Below are 17,540 nucleotides of genomic sequence, written 5' to 3' on the forward strand. Positions count from 1 at the left end.
AAACCTGCACTGACACATAAAACACCCTTACACATCCTATAAATCAAAAGTACAGTTCATCAGTACTGCCTGTCTACCAGTGCATATGTAATGAGGCAGCTATGGTCTGCAAAGCAGAGAAGTGTTAACATGCTTGAATGCACTAATTAAAGGGATCACTGTAAATCATCTCTGTGGCTGCTTAGCGGTCGAACCCTCTCCGACGTTCTGACCTTTGCCAGTCAACTATAGTCTTTGCACCCTCCTTCAAGACTAGTTCGCTAGATTCAGGCTAACAAGCTATTAGACCGTCCAGATGGCTACGGTGGCAGAGGAAAGAGGCTTAAACGAGGCTGGTTCATTGTTGGTGTGGACTTTGTGTGTGGCAAGATGTCTGAAGCCATTTTTTCCTCCCTGGGAGCTGTCTCAATCTCATGGTTGCACGCTGATATGAAGTGAAAAAGAGAATTCCATGCATTTTCTTTGAAGTTATTTCACAGGCACTTATAATCTCTTTAGAGGAAGGAATAAGAAAGCTGATGCTTCTGCTCCTGTAGTTTCCCCCCACTCCCCCATCACAGGGACTCCAGAAAGAAAGCAAACTGGAACAAAGAGACAATTGGGACAAGCACACAAATAAATCTTATTTAATCAGGTTTGTTTGCCTATCTTTCACTGGAGGTGTTTACTTCTTCCCTTTAAGACCGGCAAGCTCTGGCATAAGCGTCTTGCTTATCTGTTTTACCCACGTTAAGAGGTAATGCCACTCTTCCTGGGAATGAGCAACTTCAGATGGTGTTTAATTATCATCTCATTAAGACATGTCTTCTGGACTTAAAAACTAAATTGGAAGAGGCATTGAAAGTCATTATTTAAATGACCAGTTGAATTTGATAATTAAAATGAGGTGTGGGAAGGAAATGAGGAAGCCAGTTGGATTCTCAGGAGGAAGTTGGACCAAACCTGGTGCTGGCTAACCTTTTCCTGTGAGATTGTCTAGCCCGTAGAGTCTCAACACGCTCCCACAGCTGCAGGCTCAGTAGGAGACCCCGGCACTAGAGTACCAATTTAGAGCCAACTTGGATGATTGATTAATGGAAATAAGACTGGCTAACCACATGGAATGCTGAATTTCTTGCCAGAAGAACTAATTGGTGAAATCAAACAATTCTGCAAGAGGGATACTGGGTTTCAATGAGTTTTGCAAGCATTCTACCAGCGTTGTGGTATGAATGCATGTTGAGTAACATGCAGGAACAACACAAAGGGGTCAAACTGGGGAGTCAGTTTTCCAGCCCCCGAGGAAATCAGAGTTCTTGCCTCTCAACAGAGAGAGACCCTACTTCCTGTTTCAAAAAACACTTCTATGTGTGTTTTCTGAAAGGACTAAGATGACAAGGGGAGATTGAAGTCAACCCACTGCTGTTACACCTCTGAGGTTTCGAGAGAGGTAGTCACAACCCTGTAATGGCTGACTTAGGTAAGGGTTTGCCAGCTTTGTGTACAGTTTGTTTGTAAGGCTTTATATTTTTCCTGCTGAGTTGCACTTTTTGTCTCCTTTGGTTTCACAATGCCAGCTTGATCTTTAAAAAGCTCATGGGCACTGAACATGGCCACTGCGATTGATAATTTATGAGCAGCTGAGAAGCTAAGAGCGGGGCCTGTGTTTGCAATTTTATGATAGAAGTGTTTTATGAAAAAGAGGTTGACTTGTGTAAGGACTAGCCTTATTCAGAACTCAAGGGTGCCATGCACTGATGACGAACAATCTGTGCAACAAGTTGACACGCATATTTAAAGCAAAAACACACCAAGTATGCCACAGCACAGTGCTTCATGCATATTGTTTTTTTCGAAGAACAAAGTGAATTGGTAGCGGTGAAGGGCAGCAAGGCAGAACGGATCTTTGGACTTCAGCTAAGGGGGCAATTTTCTTAAATTTTTTGTTTCATTCCACATCTCTCGGTAAAAGTTTGAAAGCTTACCCATGTGTGGAACAAGATGACCTTCACTGACATTTTACAAATGGCGGCAAGAAATGGCTTAGATTGTCTTTGCACCTCTTTAATGGAATTTCTTTGTGAAAGGTTTGTGTTTGGTTCATAAACACAACTTTTATACTCTAATTTTAAAAATAATAAAAAATTACTTTGATTTCTTGCACATCAGTATCAGGCACTTTGCCACAGATAGTGGCAGGACACACTGGTCTGGGTACCATTTAACCCGCATGACACATTCCCTGATTCACTCAGGCTGCCTGACAGAAACACTAAGTGAACTGACTGAGTGACTCGTCTCAACATAAAGTCTCATTACAAACAGGAGGAGAGAAACCCCACATAAACATCCCAAATTCTTTGGACGTATGCAGGTATAGGTTGGATTCTAAGTTTGTTCTGCACAAAATCATTCCTCTTTAGCTGAAAACAGAATAACCTCTAATAAGAGTCAGCGAGAGAAATGTAATGAATAGAGGCAAAAATGGTCCATCTTGCAAGACCTGAGTGGGTGTGTTTGACTTTTTCAGATCAATAGCTCCTACAACCAAGCCATGAAAGAGAATTTGTGAAGCATAAAGGGCAGACATGTTGGTTTAGTTCCAAGTGCCCAACCTAAGTCTAGTAATCCTTCAATATGATTCTTTTGGCAATTAATTTCTATTATTTTTTTCATGCAGGTTTGCAGCTCTTTGCTTATTGTTGTGTTTTGTAGTGTTTACTAATCAAAATTTTCTTTTTTTGTTTTCTGTGGTGCTTTTCACCTTCTTTACACAATTACATTTCTATATGTGTTTCAGTAACTGTTCAGCTTCCTCTCTGGCCCCCTTTTACTAACTCCACACACACATCCATGCACACGCGCTCACACATGCCCACACTCTGTGCCACAGTGCCAGCTGTGTGATGAGCCAGGGGGCTGATAAGCAGTGGTCAGCTTCTCTCCAGATGGCAGCCTGAGCATCAGCTGCCTGCGGGGGAAGGTGGGCTTGTGTGTGGTATGGGAAGAGATTACAGCCTTCATGCAATTCCAGGTGAAAATGGGCGCACACAAAAGAAAATCAATTGTCAGCGGCATGCTATGGTGTGACTGCTTGAACCACTGATCGACAAACACAGCCAACTCTGTGCTGCGTGGCTACGATGAGTGACTTTGTTTCACGGGTTGGGTTTTATGGAATCGGTTTTGCAAGTGATGTGCTTGCCACCTCCTATGACATTCCCTTGTAGTGTTAGGCTGGTGCATAGGTGTCCAGGCCCAGACCTCAAGGGCCACTGTCCTGTCCATTTCAGATATGTTTCTGCTCCAACATGTCTAATTCAAATGGTCCAACTAACTTGGACCTTTTGAATTAGCGTCTTCAGCGTGTTTAAGTTTTGCAGAGGCCTGTTAATGAACCATCATTTGATTCAGTGTGTGTTGAACTAAGGCCTGGTAAAAACCAATCCCGTTTTCTTGGCTTTGCTTTGTATAGATAGTCTGGACCCTCAGATGTTGAGAAACGATTGCTTGTCAGTTTCTAATGTTTGGCCATGATCTACGTAATGCGCCAGTTCGGCGCTATGAAGCTTACCTCACATTTCCTGCACTATAAACAACCATTCCTAACTGGGAAGAAAGAAGCTGAACGGGATGGCTGTTAATGTTAATTCAATATTTTGAAGAGTGGACTACATGGCTTTATTCACTTCCTCTGGTGCCATTGCTAAAACTACAGGTAGTCTACAATTTGAAAACATTGCAGAAAATTGACATTTTTCACAACTCCTCCTTCTGTTCACTGATTGACCCACTTGAAATTCATTCTGAAAAGTTGAGCTCAATGGGAGAAATCCCAGTTGGAGCACTGAAGGGAGATGATAATTAAACGGAATTGGGTAGGAAAGTAATGGCCAGACAAGCAGAACTAACAAAAGAAAAAAAAAAAACATTCCTTTGAGGACTGACTTTCAACCCCACTGGCCTAGTTGAAGACGCCTCAGTTGGATTTGCCTCTGTGATCTAAACATGGACAATGCTGCTTGTTCATATTAATCACACTGGTTTTGTAACCACATAATTTTGTCAAATTACATCTAGAACAAAAAAAAATACAAAAAAAAGTCCTCCCACAAAAATTGCCTCATCGTGAATCATCAATGTGCCATCGTATGTGATATGACCCTATTTCTTTTCATCTAAAAAGGCTGTTGTTTAAGCTAATGTGCTCAGTCACAGTCTTTGCTTATTTCTGTGGGTATTCACAGCAGGGCCTAAATGAGGGGCCAAGGTGAGGGAAAAACTCTTAAAACTCCCAGTGTTTTCTAAATGTTCTTGTAGAATTCCTCAGATCTAACTTTTTAGCATATAATTAAAAAGTGTTACTGATGCTTCTTCATTAAAAAAACAAACATTTATTTGCAAATTATCTAACAGGAAAAAAAAAAAAAATGAGATTAATTGTGTTCCATGCGAAGGCTCGAATCATTTTCTCAGATGCCTACCCCCTCTTGAACACCCCTTCCTCTTAAATTTGAATCCTAACAAGGGCTAAACTCTCTCAGCAGCTCCTACATCCACTTCAGACAAGGCTTGTTTTCTTAGAGCTGTCGGTGGGAAAAGCCAGTGCCGGCTATGGAGGGTCTCCAAGGGACTTGTATGAGAGGCGTATGAGAGAAAAGGCAGTGGGGGAGTCAGAGTGGAAAGTGAACGTTTGGGAGAGAAAGGAGGGAGGTAGGAAAGAGAGACCCCTTATGCATAACAATGAGGAGACCATTCAATTAGCATCGCTTTATGGCCCCTGATGTTGATTACCTCAGACAGGCCAGCAAGTCCCATCCTTTTACTGATTAAAACCAAGAGGAGCCCAGCAACGAGACACTCGTAAGGATTGGTCAGACGTTGGAGGCTTTCTAATTTCTGTTTCATAAGTAAGGAGAAACAAGGTCAATGTATGCAGCGAAATATAGCCCACTTGTATTTGCCACTCTTACCACCAGGTAACAGGATGTAAATGAAACACAAGCTGAAACAGTAGTCACTTTGTGTCTTTTTATAATGGCCCTGATACATATGTCTAATATAATTCACCTCTGCAAAGAAAAGTGGCGCTCAACATGTGATTATTTGCACTCAGAAATGTCATTACCCCCCACAGAGTAATCAGGCTGGCTTCCAGACAAACTCTGTGCTGATTGCAAAATGTGTCAACCATGCCAGTCCTTGATGATGGGCTGCCTATGCAAGAATTATGGCGGATTATTCTCAAATTAGAAACTGGACGCAGTTCAGCGCTCTCCAACTCCAGCTCAATGAGGACAAAGGACAACAGTAATCTTAGCTTAGAAGCAAGCTGATGTAAAGCTGTTACCACCAGGTAACAGGATGTAAATGAAACACAAGCTGAAACAGTAGTCACTTTGTGTCTTTTTATAATGGCCCTGATACATATCAGGGCCATTATATGTATAATGGCCCTGATTTTGTTGTATTCTTTTAGCTTCCCAAAAGAATACAACAAAATATTGTTGTATTCTTTTGCTTTTAGATCATTAATCAAAAAGCCACTAATAATAAAATCATTCTCAATTTCCCTAAAAACTTCAACAACCTTGAAAAAGTGACAAGTGACTCCACTTGTCACTGTAGAACTGCATAGAGTTCTACAGTGGAAATAAAATATTTCTGGACATTAATCTCTGCTGTGTGATGTAATACTTTGCCCCACTACATGTTGTTCAGGATAAAGTTGCTTGGGGCTACAAAAGCTTTGGAGATGATAGTGAAAAGAAAGCAGCATCACTGTCTTGCACCACTAGTTTGTGGCATCCAGTGGCCACTAGTAATTCATAAGAACATGCATTATTATATTCAGGTGAATGCAATAAATACTCATTTACTTAATGCTTGTCTCACTCTTTGATAATGGTGTTGTCCCACAATAGGTTTGCTTTCACTATTAAGTAAGAGTTGGTAACAAAATTAGTAATTTAATCAAAGCAACTTCTGTAAAATGTAAGAATGTATTAACAATTCCAATATTGAGTTAAAATATTTTATTCAACAAATTCACTAAGCTTGTAACATAAGTACAAGCTTATTGTAATGGGTGTAAGGGAAATTAAATCAAAGACTTGAAGATAAAAAAAAATGAATTAAGTATTTGTTTTATTAAATAATTTGCTGCACTAGAAACCAATGCCCTTTAGATAAGTGATTCCTAATGTATCACCTAGCCACTGAAGTGACTGAGTGGAGCTATGCAGCACAATTTTACCAATCCCTTTAAGTCTGACATGTAATTTTAAGCACTATTAATATTAATAATGTGTTTATGATCACCTATGGTGGTGATCATATGACTGATTGTGACAAAGTAAATAGTGACTACTTTACTGCTAGCATTAGCAGACTGTTTAGCTTCCCAATTAGTTTTAATAGGTGAGATAATGAAAACACAATTCCTATCAGAAATCAACTTATTGGCTATATCAAAAATATTTTTTAATCAAATGTGATAAAGGTATAAATACATCTGTGTTCACTGTATTGTATGAAGATGTGCAGCACAGTATATGCACTCAACCTGATTCTTCATCAGGTCTTCCTCTACATCAGACATGTCAAACACAAGGATAACTTTATGAATCTATTATTAATGGCCTGTCAGCTGGCCAGTATATAGCATACCATATAGTCCCACACATGGCTCAAGACATTAGGGTAAGTCAGATGCAGCAAGTAAACTTGTTGCACAAAGCAAAGTGAGTATTCTCAAGTGCACATTTAGCTGATAAACTGACCATGTGTTTACAAATGAGTTCACAGCGCAGCTTGCTGTTTTTCAAGTTGAAAATAAAATGCAACTGTTCCCCAACCAATGGTCACTGACCTTAAGAGCACCTGTAAACATCCCCATAGATGTGAAAAACTGATGCGTAAAAGCACACTCAAAGAAACGTACAACTTTGAGTCCCACACTGTTCTGACCTTCATCTCTAAACTGGCGTCCAAACCCATGCATCTAAAACACTTAATAGTGCAAACCTGTTACAGCAGCAAAAATAGCTTACTGATAAGCTCCTCCGAACTATCACATCTCAAAGCCTATCACCAAATAATAATGAACTTCTTGCAAATAAACGACTCCATGCATGTCATAAAGCACAGGGGGAAAAAAATTCATTAGGTTTTCTATTATGTTTATTTTATTTTTCCTGCAATAGCAGCATTAATCCTTCGATTTTACACTCAAAGAAATCTGATCAAACAAAATTACCTAATTCTTTAACATTATTTTAAGGCCATTTGCAGAGCTTTTGCCTCATTTTCCTGACTGAAAATAGTTCTAATGACCATTACAGATGTTAATGTGAGAAAAAGGGCAATGACCAGAGTAAGCGGCCTGTGAAAACATGTCGATGTATTTTTTACCGACTTGTATTAACAGAGTTTGCTGCTTATTTAATAATTCACCCCAAAGCCGCTGACCCACTCAATTAAATTTCCCAGGCTTCTGTATTACATTTTTCCTTTTCTTAAAGAATGCAGAGGAAATAAAGCAATTTCAATATTCAAACAGTTGCAGGGAGGCATAAACAAGCGGAGGAGAACTGGTAAATGTGATTGCCTTGGTAATTAGAGACAGAGGGTGAAAAGCAGTGGATGAAAGGGAAAGGGGAATGGACGAGCGGATGTGTTAGTCATATCTGAAACGCATTCGTGACAAGATTATGCAAAAGAAAAATAGGAGGAGATTACAAAGGGGCGAGAGGGGAGGAGACGAATGGGAAGTCGTGGGAGGACGAAGAAAGTGGATGAGGTTTCGTAGCCCCGAGGTGTATGCTTAGGCTCCTGTGACCTTACCACTGAAAGGCCAGAGGATTAGCTTTTTATGTTGTTTTTTTTAATAGATTTGTAAAGAAAATGAAAAAAAAAAGATTAAATAACTGAAATATAAAGTAAATGTAGACAGAATGCTTTGTCGGCTGTACAGTACAAATATTCTGTGCATGGCAGCTGCTGCTGGTGTGGAGGTTTGATCAATAGCAACTTGCTGTTCATAAAAGCATTTTTTAGTTTTTCAGAACGAGGAAACCTGTCAACCTCCCGGTGGGGTCTCGCATGGCCTTTTCTGCCATGGCTTTGATGGAGGTCAAATGACGGCGCTTGTGTATGTGTGCCTGTGTGTGAAGTGCCCTTGGTTGTCCCTTTTGTGTGTGTATTTAAGCATTTTTGACCACTGCATTCTTATTCCTTGTCTGGAGCATTGGACTGGGATTAAAAGTGAATTGAATTGGCTTTGTTCTTACATCAGTAACAGACATAACTGGCTTAACAGAAGTATTTTTGTCAACTCGGACTAGACTTCCCTTTAGGAACTGATTCTTGGACTTATGTGTTTTTTTCCATTGTGCATTTTCCTTTAGTGCTATGCAGGTCAAAAACTCTGCAATTATATGTCCACTGTTGCCACTTCATTGCTTAGGAAGAGAGATTGCTGCAAAGTCAATCATGTGGAGGAATTGTTTGGCTTCGTTGCATAGATACATTTCTACCAACTTGCTTTTTAAACTAAACAAGATTCTAAATGTTTTACATTTAGAATCAATGTGCAATCAAATCTACTCTTTCTCTATATAAACTGGGCCTGATTTTCTTGTAAAGCATGACATTAGTTTTGAAATGGCCTTATATTAGATAAACTGAATTTACTCCAATAAATTTGACTCTGACTTAAACCTGCATGTGCACCTATAGGTCACACGGCTCCGCCGAAGCTCATTCAGCCGTAAATCCTGGCAGCGTTGGACAAATAAATTCGAAAATAACACGGAGAGGCATGTATCCAACGGTGTCGGAAAGTGGGGAGTGGCTGTTTTGATGTGGGGTTGCTTGAGGTGATGCTGGCAGTGGTGCGATGATAGCAGAACTCGACGGAGGCCACTGGCAACCTGCAAGAAGGCGGCAAACAAGATCAATGACACGGCGGGTGCGGCCAGAACAAAGTGCTCGGGCCCTGTGTGTTGATGTGTTGGAAATTGCATCTTCAGGAAACATGCTTGATGAGATTGTGGGATCAATAGAGAAGGGTTGCTGCCAGGCTGCTGAGCGGCTGGAGAGGCAAGGGAGGAGAATATGGGCCTGAATGAGAATCGCAGAGGATATAGACCAAGGCTGAGTAACCTCTGTCTGATGGTCTAATACAATATGTCACCTTACCCACCAGAGGGGTTGAGCCTGTAAGGTTGGGGTGGGGGAGGGAGCTTGGCTGCAGTAAAGACCGTTTAGGTCTTTGGAATACAGAAGCAAATTGAACAGATTCAATTCCAGCACAGCAATCTTCGGATTGGCTCGGAGGCTTTAACCAGGCTGGGGTGTGTAATGGACCTGCCATATGTCCAGCAAATGTAAGTGATGCCACTAATCAAATAACCTGTCTCATTTACATTAATGCTGCACATTAATGGACTGTGAATTAAGCCTGTAGCAGCACACTGGCACTTCTGCAGATGGAGACAAACAGAAATACCAGGAATACAAAGGAAGTTGGTGTTTAAAATGACTTTACAGACATGCAACATGCAAACACTTTTATTTGCTCTTCTTTTCATCCCTCCCTCCTTTCTCTGAGGCACATTGAGAAACACACATTGTCTCTCTGAAACTCCCTGATTACACAGTCATTCATGAAGTCGTCGTACACACATGAACACACTTGCACATACAAAACACTAGTCCAAGTTAAGCAATGCTGCAGAGATTTTTTTCCCCACCCCTCTTATACAAGGCTGTTTCTATAGCAACAGTCTCCAGTTTCTGGCACTCAAAGGGGAAATATACAGGAAGTATAAATGCCTCCAGGGGGAACATTGGGGTCTTTCTGTGGGAGGAGGGGGTTAAAGGGTCAGGACTCAATGAGGGACATAGCTGCTTGTGGACAAACTTACACTAAGTACCACTCTTGAAACTCTGAAGAAAAAAAGAAGAATTACTTTCTTCATGTTTGTCTCCCTGACTTTTGCTTCTCATTCAGATAAAGCAGTTTATTTAAACTCATCAGAAAGATCAGATTGACATCTCAGCACCTCCTACAAAATGTGCTGCCATTCAAGCAGGGTCAGGAGATATTTCAACTTCAAGGCCTAACATGGATGTTGAATGTGTCAGGAGTTTATGCACGTTTCTTCTAGTATCTGCTTTCTGTCTTTTCTTTTTCTTATTGAAATTCTCCAGCAGGTCTGTTTCTACCCTCCCGCTGGGCTTAAAGATTTATTCTGCTCACTTTTTGAGCTGGTTTCATGGAAGATTTATCAACGTCTTACCTATAATCTCGACAGCGGAGTGACCAAGGCTATGTAAGTGCTGAGGAATCCTTTGGTCCTGAAATATATCCCGAAGCATGAAAAACACATTACATATGCAGCACCATGCAACTGCAGCTTGATTATCTGCCGCTAGAAAAGTTTTTATTTTTTTTATCCTTCTTCTTTCTCTGAATATGGCTGTCTGTTTTTGTTGTGGAAAAACTGCCTGAAGGGGACAGGCTGATAGCTTGGCAGTAGTACTAGTGAACTGGGGCCATTTTTGCACCTCAATCCTGCTTGACTTAGTGCAATATTATCATCTTTTTCCCCCCTTCACCCCCCTTTATCTCTAAAGAGATTTGCAGTATAACAGTGACACAGATCTAAGCTTTTGTTTTCATAATTTTGTTGCTCCTGGTTACATTGACTTTCACTTGGACTATCGCTTTTCTTTACCATAACTTTTGTTCTTTCTTTTCATTGTCATTTCTTTGCTTTTATCTCTGCTGGTGTTTCACTTTAAAGGCCCCTTTTTAGCATCTACTTCAAAATAACTGACTGGCACATTCATGTGCAATTTTATCACATTCTTGCCGTCTACAAAGAAGGAATTTTTTTTCAAAGCAGGGAGTGCAAATATATATTTCTCTGGCAAACCTGCCCTTCATGTTTGGGTTTCTTCACTTTAATTCAGTTCTTTTTGGTGATTCTAGTTTAATTATATTTATTAACTGTGTCTAGATATGTTTTGCTACGGTTGGATCCATTTCCTCGTTCTCCTGTTTATTCTTCCTTGTCCTTTGCTCCCACTCTCTCTCTTCACACCTGTGGCCCATTAGCCAATCAGACCCTGTCTATTGTTCACCCTTGCAGTATTTAAACACTTCTCCTTGCTAGTTCCTCCTGTTGTATCTCGTTACTTACCTGTTACTCTGCTGCCGTTTGCTCCTGTATTGCTGTGTCTTCTATGGTTTTTATAAGTTTTTGTTCATAAATTTTTTATACATTCATCGCATACTTGCTGCCTTTGCCTCTCTGCATTTGGATCCATCACCACCACAAAATGACAAAAAGTGCATTTACGTTTGATATATATATATATATATATATATATATAAAATGTGCATGCAGGGATGTAAAGATATATTTAGTTTGTCAGGAGCAGTGATGGGTATATAGTCTAACAGCTGCTGAATGGAAGGATCTGCAGTGATGCTCCTTTGTGCACTTAGGATGTAGCAGATGGTGACTGACTTTAAAGTAATCTTTTTAAATATGCCATCTCTACAAATGATTTTAGAACCTTTGTTTCTTACCTTGTTTCTTGACTTTCTGACTATGCTTAAGCACCATCTATGCTTTTGACTCTCATTGTGAAGGTCTGAAGTTGGAAGTTGTGGTTAATTTCATCAACTGTCTTTCAAATACCCGTTCAACCAACTGGCTTCACTTCACATGACTACTGCAACTGTGGCAAATAAAAGAACACTGACCTCAATTGGAATGACATCCAAATAATCTTACAAGCTAGAAAAGCCCAGATAATGTGAAAGTCGACATTCATTCAGCGAGGTTAACTTGCTTATCATTAACCGCTATGCAGTTAATGGTTACTGGACATAGACTACTTTTGTTAATCAGCCTAGTTCAGCTAAATTACTAAATGTTAATGGCCATTGTTATTGCAGAGTGTTGTGATGTGCTCCAGACTCTTCCACACATCTGAGTGTGTCCTAAAATAACATGTGGACTACATCAAGTCTGACTTGCTTTGTGGTCCATATCAGAGTTCAAACTTTGAAAATGGCTGATTGAAGGTTTACACGCCTAGCAAGATTGTATACGTGGGCTAGTGTTGAGGATGCTTTTCTGGTTCAAGTCTACTTATGAAAGAAGCAATGAGAACTGTAACAAAGAGACATTTTCTTCATAGTGTTGTGAATTAAAAAGGTCAGATGGGACGTGAGGTTATAATTAAGTAGGAAAAGATTATATTTCTTAGTTTTTATTATGACTTCCTCACCTCACGCTATAATTCCTATAGCCTTTTTGGGGGAAGGTTAAAAGCTCCTGGCAGCCGTCTTCCTGTGTCTATTAAAAGTGTCAAAGTAATGCAGAACTATTTGGAGTTATAATTAGACAATAAAGACTGAGGTGAACAGGACTCGAACATGCAATTTTTGAGCCACCTGAATATAGAGAGATAGCTCTGCTCCCTCTGTGAACTCTGCATGAGTTAGCTGAAATCTGGCAGGCCAATTTGGAATTCCATGATCGACTTCAAAACTTTGAAGATGCCTCTGACTGGCATCTTTAAATTAGTTTTTCTGTTTTTGTCTCCATTGCATTTGTCTCCTAGTGCTCCCTTGAGTCTGTGAGATTCTTTTTCTTTCTCTTCTCTTTTCAGTTTGTTTTTTTGTTTTTTTTTAAATGTTTCATCTTCACGTCATTTCTATTTTTTGCCCCTTTTTGCCACTCCTCAGGTAACCTTGTTTACCTTTGTTCTCCTTCAATCAGACTTGGATGAGCCCAATTTTTCTGAACCCTTGTTCCTTACCCGGTTTCTAGTCTTTCTACAGGAATGAACAAATCTGATGATCATTTCTCTCTGTGCTCCTACAGCACACACCAAATTGCCACAGAGTGCAAAGATCAGCTGAGCCAGTCTGTCTGCCAGCCAATTACAACGCCACATCACCAACACTGCTGGTGCCACCCCTACCTGTGTACCTCTATGCTTCCATCCATTTCTGTCCACTTCCTTCTTCTATTACATGCTGCAATCTCAAGACTCTCATTTTATTACTTTTAATTACAGACTGTGCCAAAGGTCTCCCTCCTACAGTTGATTGCCTTACACCTCCAACCACTCTATCAATCCTCCAACAGAAGTTTACCCTTTCCAACTTGTTCCCAATTATCACCCAAGTTGCTCTTTTTTTTTTTGCCCGATTGTTCCTTGACATGTTTCATCTTTTTCTTCCACATACACAAGCACAGCAGATCCCTGCTGAGCTCCCAGTCCTCTAGATATTATTCACTCTCCTCTAATTAAATGCTGTCTGATATAAACACCCATTTTGTAGTACTCTGAGATCTCCTTACGGAAGGTGTAACAGTCATGTAATGCTTTCACATGAAATACGTATCTCTTACATAACATGGGCCCAAGAGTCCCACTGTTACTTTACACTTCTTGCAAAGGAAATCTGTCATCAGGACTCGCATGACACATTTGACTTTAAAAATTTCAAACTCAACTGTTAGCACGCTTAGCGGAAAATGTCATATGCTTTTTGCTTTCAAATCTTGCTGGTTTAGTAAATTTAAGGTTATTTGGAATGCACTCTGTGATATTTACTACTTACATACTGACTTCCATACCACCAATGTCTCATTATAGGATAAATGTATACATACATTTTGCATAATTTTGCAGTGAATAGAAAAGGACACATGGTTAAAGTTATTATTTTAGTAAGGCATGCACACAAACACTGACCTTTTGGGCAGTTCTTCGTAAAATAGCCTTTGTCTAAAATCTTTTGCAAGCTCTAACATTTTTTTCCAGAGTTGACCCACATTTAGGTCCATTCAACTTCATGTCAGCTCTGACCAGCTGTCTGACTGTAAAACAATCACAGCATGATTCTCCCTGCACCGTGCTTCATAGTGTGTGTGGCATAAGCAATGCTAGTCTTTATGGCAATAGTTAATTTTTTCCAGACGACATCCTTTCACATGTTTGCTGTTTTCTCTTCTTTTTTTTCTTGCCGGCCTTCCATAATCTTTACATTTGGGAAGTGCACAGTTAAGATTTGGCTGTCAACAGAATTTCCCACTTGAAATGTGGATCTCTGAAGCTCCTCTAGAGTTGCCTTTGACTTCTTAAATGTTTGTTGTTTTGGTTAATTTCCTCCCTGCCTGGCTCGTCATTTCAGGTGGATGGCCATGTTTTGGTATGTTTGCAATTTTGCAGATGATTAATTTAATTGGCACTTACTGAGACATCAAAAGCTAATATTATTGCTTTATAACCTAATCCTGTTTTAAAATTGTTTACGTTTTTCCTGCTTGCATTTTTCTATGGTTGTGATGATGACATTTTTTCAAGACTATTCTCTAAGAAACCTCTGAAGCCCTCCCAAAGTAGCTGATGTGGTTAAATTACACATATTATGTTGACTCTATTTACAAATGAGGTGACCTCCGAATGTAATAGTTCCACTGTACTACTGCAATGGTACATTTTTTAGTTACCTTTACCACTATCTAAAAATGTTGCTGTTTAAGCCCTTATCACCCCATCATCTTTTGTATAATAGTGGTAGTATCTGACATGTTACTCTACCAACAAAGTCACAAGGTCAGTGGTTAACAGCTCTCTTGAACTAGCTTGCTTCCTCCTGAAATCCTCATTTCTCATCATATGAAAATGTGAAATTGTAAACCCAGTGGGCTTCCAGGTTAAACACCAAGTTCACCAGTTAGGACTGTTTACATTTAAGCATGCTTTGAGGAGGAGAGGCAAGATTGACAGTTTAGTTCAAGAAGATTGTGTGAAATGCAATCATAGCTCCAAGAAAAAGACAGAAGCCTTCTCTCAGCATGCTGTGTTTCTAATCATTATAAAGCTGTCAAAAGAGCAGGCTGAAAACCCTCAAACCGCCTTGTCTTACGAATAGTCAGAAACAGCGATGTTGAACAAGGCTTGGCCTCTCTGTTCTGGTGTCAGGTTGTGTTAACAGCAGAACACTTATTTGTCCCATTCATCTGTAGTGTTTTTGACCTCTTATCCTCTCTGTGCAGCCAGAAGCCTCCCTCTGACTCCTCAACTCAATTTGCTGCTTCACATCCAAAGACCAGGGCTTCAAAGTTCTTGTGACGGGTGTGCCTGCCGAACCCCCTGTTTCAGAGGTTCCCTGTCATGTAAAATCTTGGTCTGCAACATTTCACAAACAACTTATTTTCAAGTCATTTCCTTGATTTTCTATTGATTCCAATCTGCCTTGGTTGTGTGGAAAAATAGGGGAGAGAGACAGGAATGAGGTTGGTGGATCGATGTTGGCTTCACTTCTCTTGGGTGTAACTCTGAATGAATTTTTGATGAAGGCCCTTTACCAATTCTGTTTTCCCATTCTGACTTAATGAAATAAAACTACCAGAATTGTTTGCTTTTTTATTTTAATCCTAAATGCTACCGCAAAATTGAATTTTCCATGCAACGTTCAGCAATTTCCATTCTTATTGAACTTGCAACCGGTGCGACTGCAGGATGTCAGTCGTTATTGGAAATCATTGAAGGACATTAATTCGTAAGCTCAAGGCCAACTTTGGAAATAATTAAATCAAACATCTGTGACCAAAGTAAATATTGGGAATGTTCTGCACAGCATTAGTAAATCTTGTCCTGCAGCCATTTCTCTGCTTCTATGTACACCTGAGATTGTAGCCACGTTGCTGCCTCTGAAAATGGACAGAGAGCATTTTCTGCTGTAGCCATACAGTCTAAGATGCAGGAAGACACTATTGCCATACAAATGAGAATCACAGATGCTCTCCCTCTTCAAAATACAATCAAATTGACTTGCTGTGTATGCCCATGTAATCAGGAAACCCTGTAATTAATTAAGGCAGGGTAGTGGACCTTAAAACCTTAATTCACCAATGGCACAGCTGCATGTTGCAGTCTCCTCTGTGTACTCTGCAGCTCCGTGCTTATTCCTGGAGTGACTCCCTCACCACCCATCCACCATGGCTTTGGCCAAGCGTGCAAATGGCAAATGGACACTGGGCACCCCAGCGGTCCTTTCAGCCTATGTCTTATTCATGAGCAGAGGTCGGCGCGATGCTCCTCGTCACACACCATGTCAGAAACACACTCTGCCCTCTGCACCGCAGCCCTGCTCGCTCTGCCTCTCCAAACCTCTTCTTACTGGCTGAAAACTGCCATGACATTTTCACTTTATGTGCTGCTTTGCCGTTATCCTGCCTTGCAAGGGAAGGTGATAATAGAAATAGCCAGCCGCAATGCCAGGGAACAGACTGCTGAAATGTAATCTTGCGCAGAGCCCAGCCTCACAGCTAGTTACCGCTACTCTAAGCTGCTGAGTGAATACGATCATATAATTACTGGTGCTGTTTCTGTTTATTGCAGCACATCAGTGTGGGGAATGTAATGTAGTCACGCTTTGGGCAGAAATGCAAGACTTCACATCCCAACGAGCGTCTTATAAAGAGCAGAGAATACAGCAGAGAAGGAGAGGTTAGATGATTACATGCTTCTGTTGTTTCATGAAGATGGGTCCAACTTCCCGGTCATCTGTGACATCAGCAGTCTGACATTCAGGATGAAATGTCTACTATGAAGCTCTTGCTCTACTAAGCCGGTGAAGTCAATAAAGTAATAAAGCCATATTGAGCACTGGGGCTTTGCTTAAAGGTCGGGTCATTTTTGGTGGCCAAGTGAAGTGAATGTGGTGGTTGTTTAGAAGATGGTGACATTATCAACAATAATATGGGAGCTCAAGAGAGAACTAATGCACTAATTACATTCATCTTTAGGGGATAAGTACAATTACCAGGACTTTTCTCCTTTTGACCTCATATTAAAGTAACAAGATCGGTATTGGTGCCCACCTGAGGCTTTTGTCTCTTAACACATTAGATACATATGCTGAGATGAGTGGACATGAGCCTCACTGAAGAATTTCACCTTTATACCGTAGTGGCTTAATTTTTTTTTTCTTCTTGGAGCTGGCAGTGTCATTGAGAATCAACTGATCAATTAAATTTTAACAAGTCGCTAGTGATGGCCTCTCTGCTGGTTTTAAACATCCAATCTATCACGGCCGAGCCGCTCCCCTTTTCTGCTTTCTATCTGCTTCTGCTAAATGGACTGGGGATAAAATTATCTCTTGATTAAATTTTAATTAAAAAAACGGTTAAAATTTTCTCTCCTGCTTTCCTCAGCACTCTTAACAGACAACAACTGTTCCCTCCAGGTGGGTAGCATCTCACTTCGATGACTTAGAAACCACTCCATTCTCTCCTGGGATGCTGATTATTTCCCAGCTTCTTTTGTTAGAACAGTAGATCAGCACAATTCCACTCCAAAGAAGAGGGACGTTGTAAAAATCCTTTTCTTCACACATTTGCGTTCTGGATACATAATGTAAAGATCTTGACTATTCTGGATACTTTTGCTTGAGTGTCATGTCTCAACAGTTAAGTCCAGTAAGTCCAGGGAAGCAGAAATCAACTCTAATCCTCTTA

General features: G+C 40.3%; 1 protein-coding gene across 2 annotated transcripts in view; it reads left to right on the forward strand.

Moving 5' to 3' along the window:
* The window catches only part of iglon5 (IgLON family member 5), a 143,019-nt gene that overhangs the window by 63,857 nt on the left and 61,622 nt on the right, over positions 1-17,540 (forward strand). The window contains exon 1 of one of the 2 annotated variants that reach the window (XM_016672364.1): positions 1,432-1,459. The exons of the other annotated variant lie outside the window; for it this stretch is intronic. Coding sequence (XP_016527850.1) covers positions 1,447-1,459 — 13 coding nt within the window. The 5' untranslated portion in view covers positions 1,432-1,446. Of the gene's footprint in view, positions 1-1,431; positions 1,460-17,540 lie in introns of those variants that run through there. 2 annotated transcript variants of the gene reach the window in all.

This window comes from Poecilia formosa, unplaced genomic scaffold, assembly GCF_000485575.1.
Source record: "Poecilia formosa unplaced genomic scaffold, Poecilia_formosa-5.1.2 Scaffold59, whole genome shotgun sequence".
Taxonomy (NCBI): Eukaryota; Metazoa; Chordata; class Actinopteri; order Cyprinodontiformes; family Poeciliidae; genus Poecilia; species Poecilia formosa.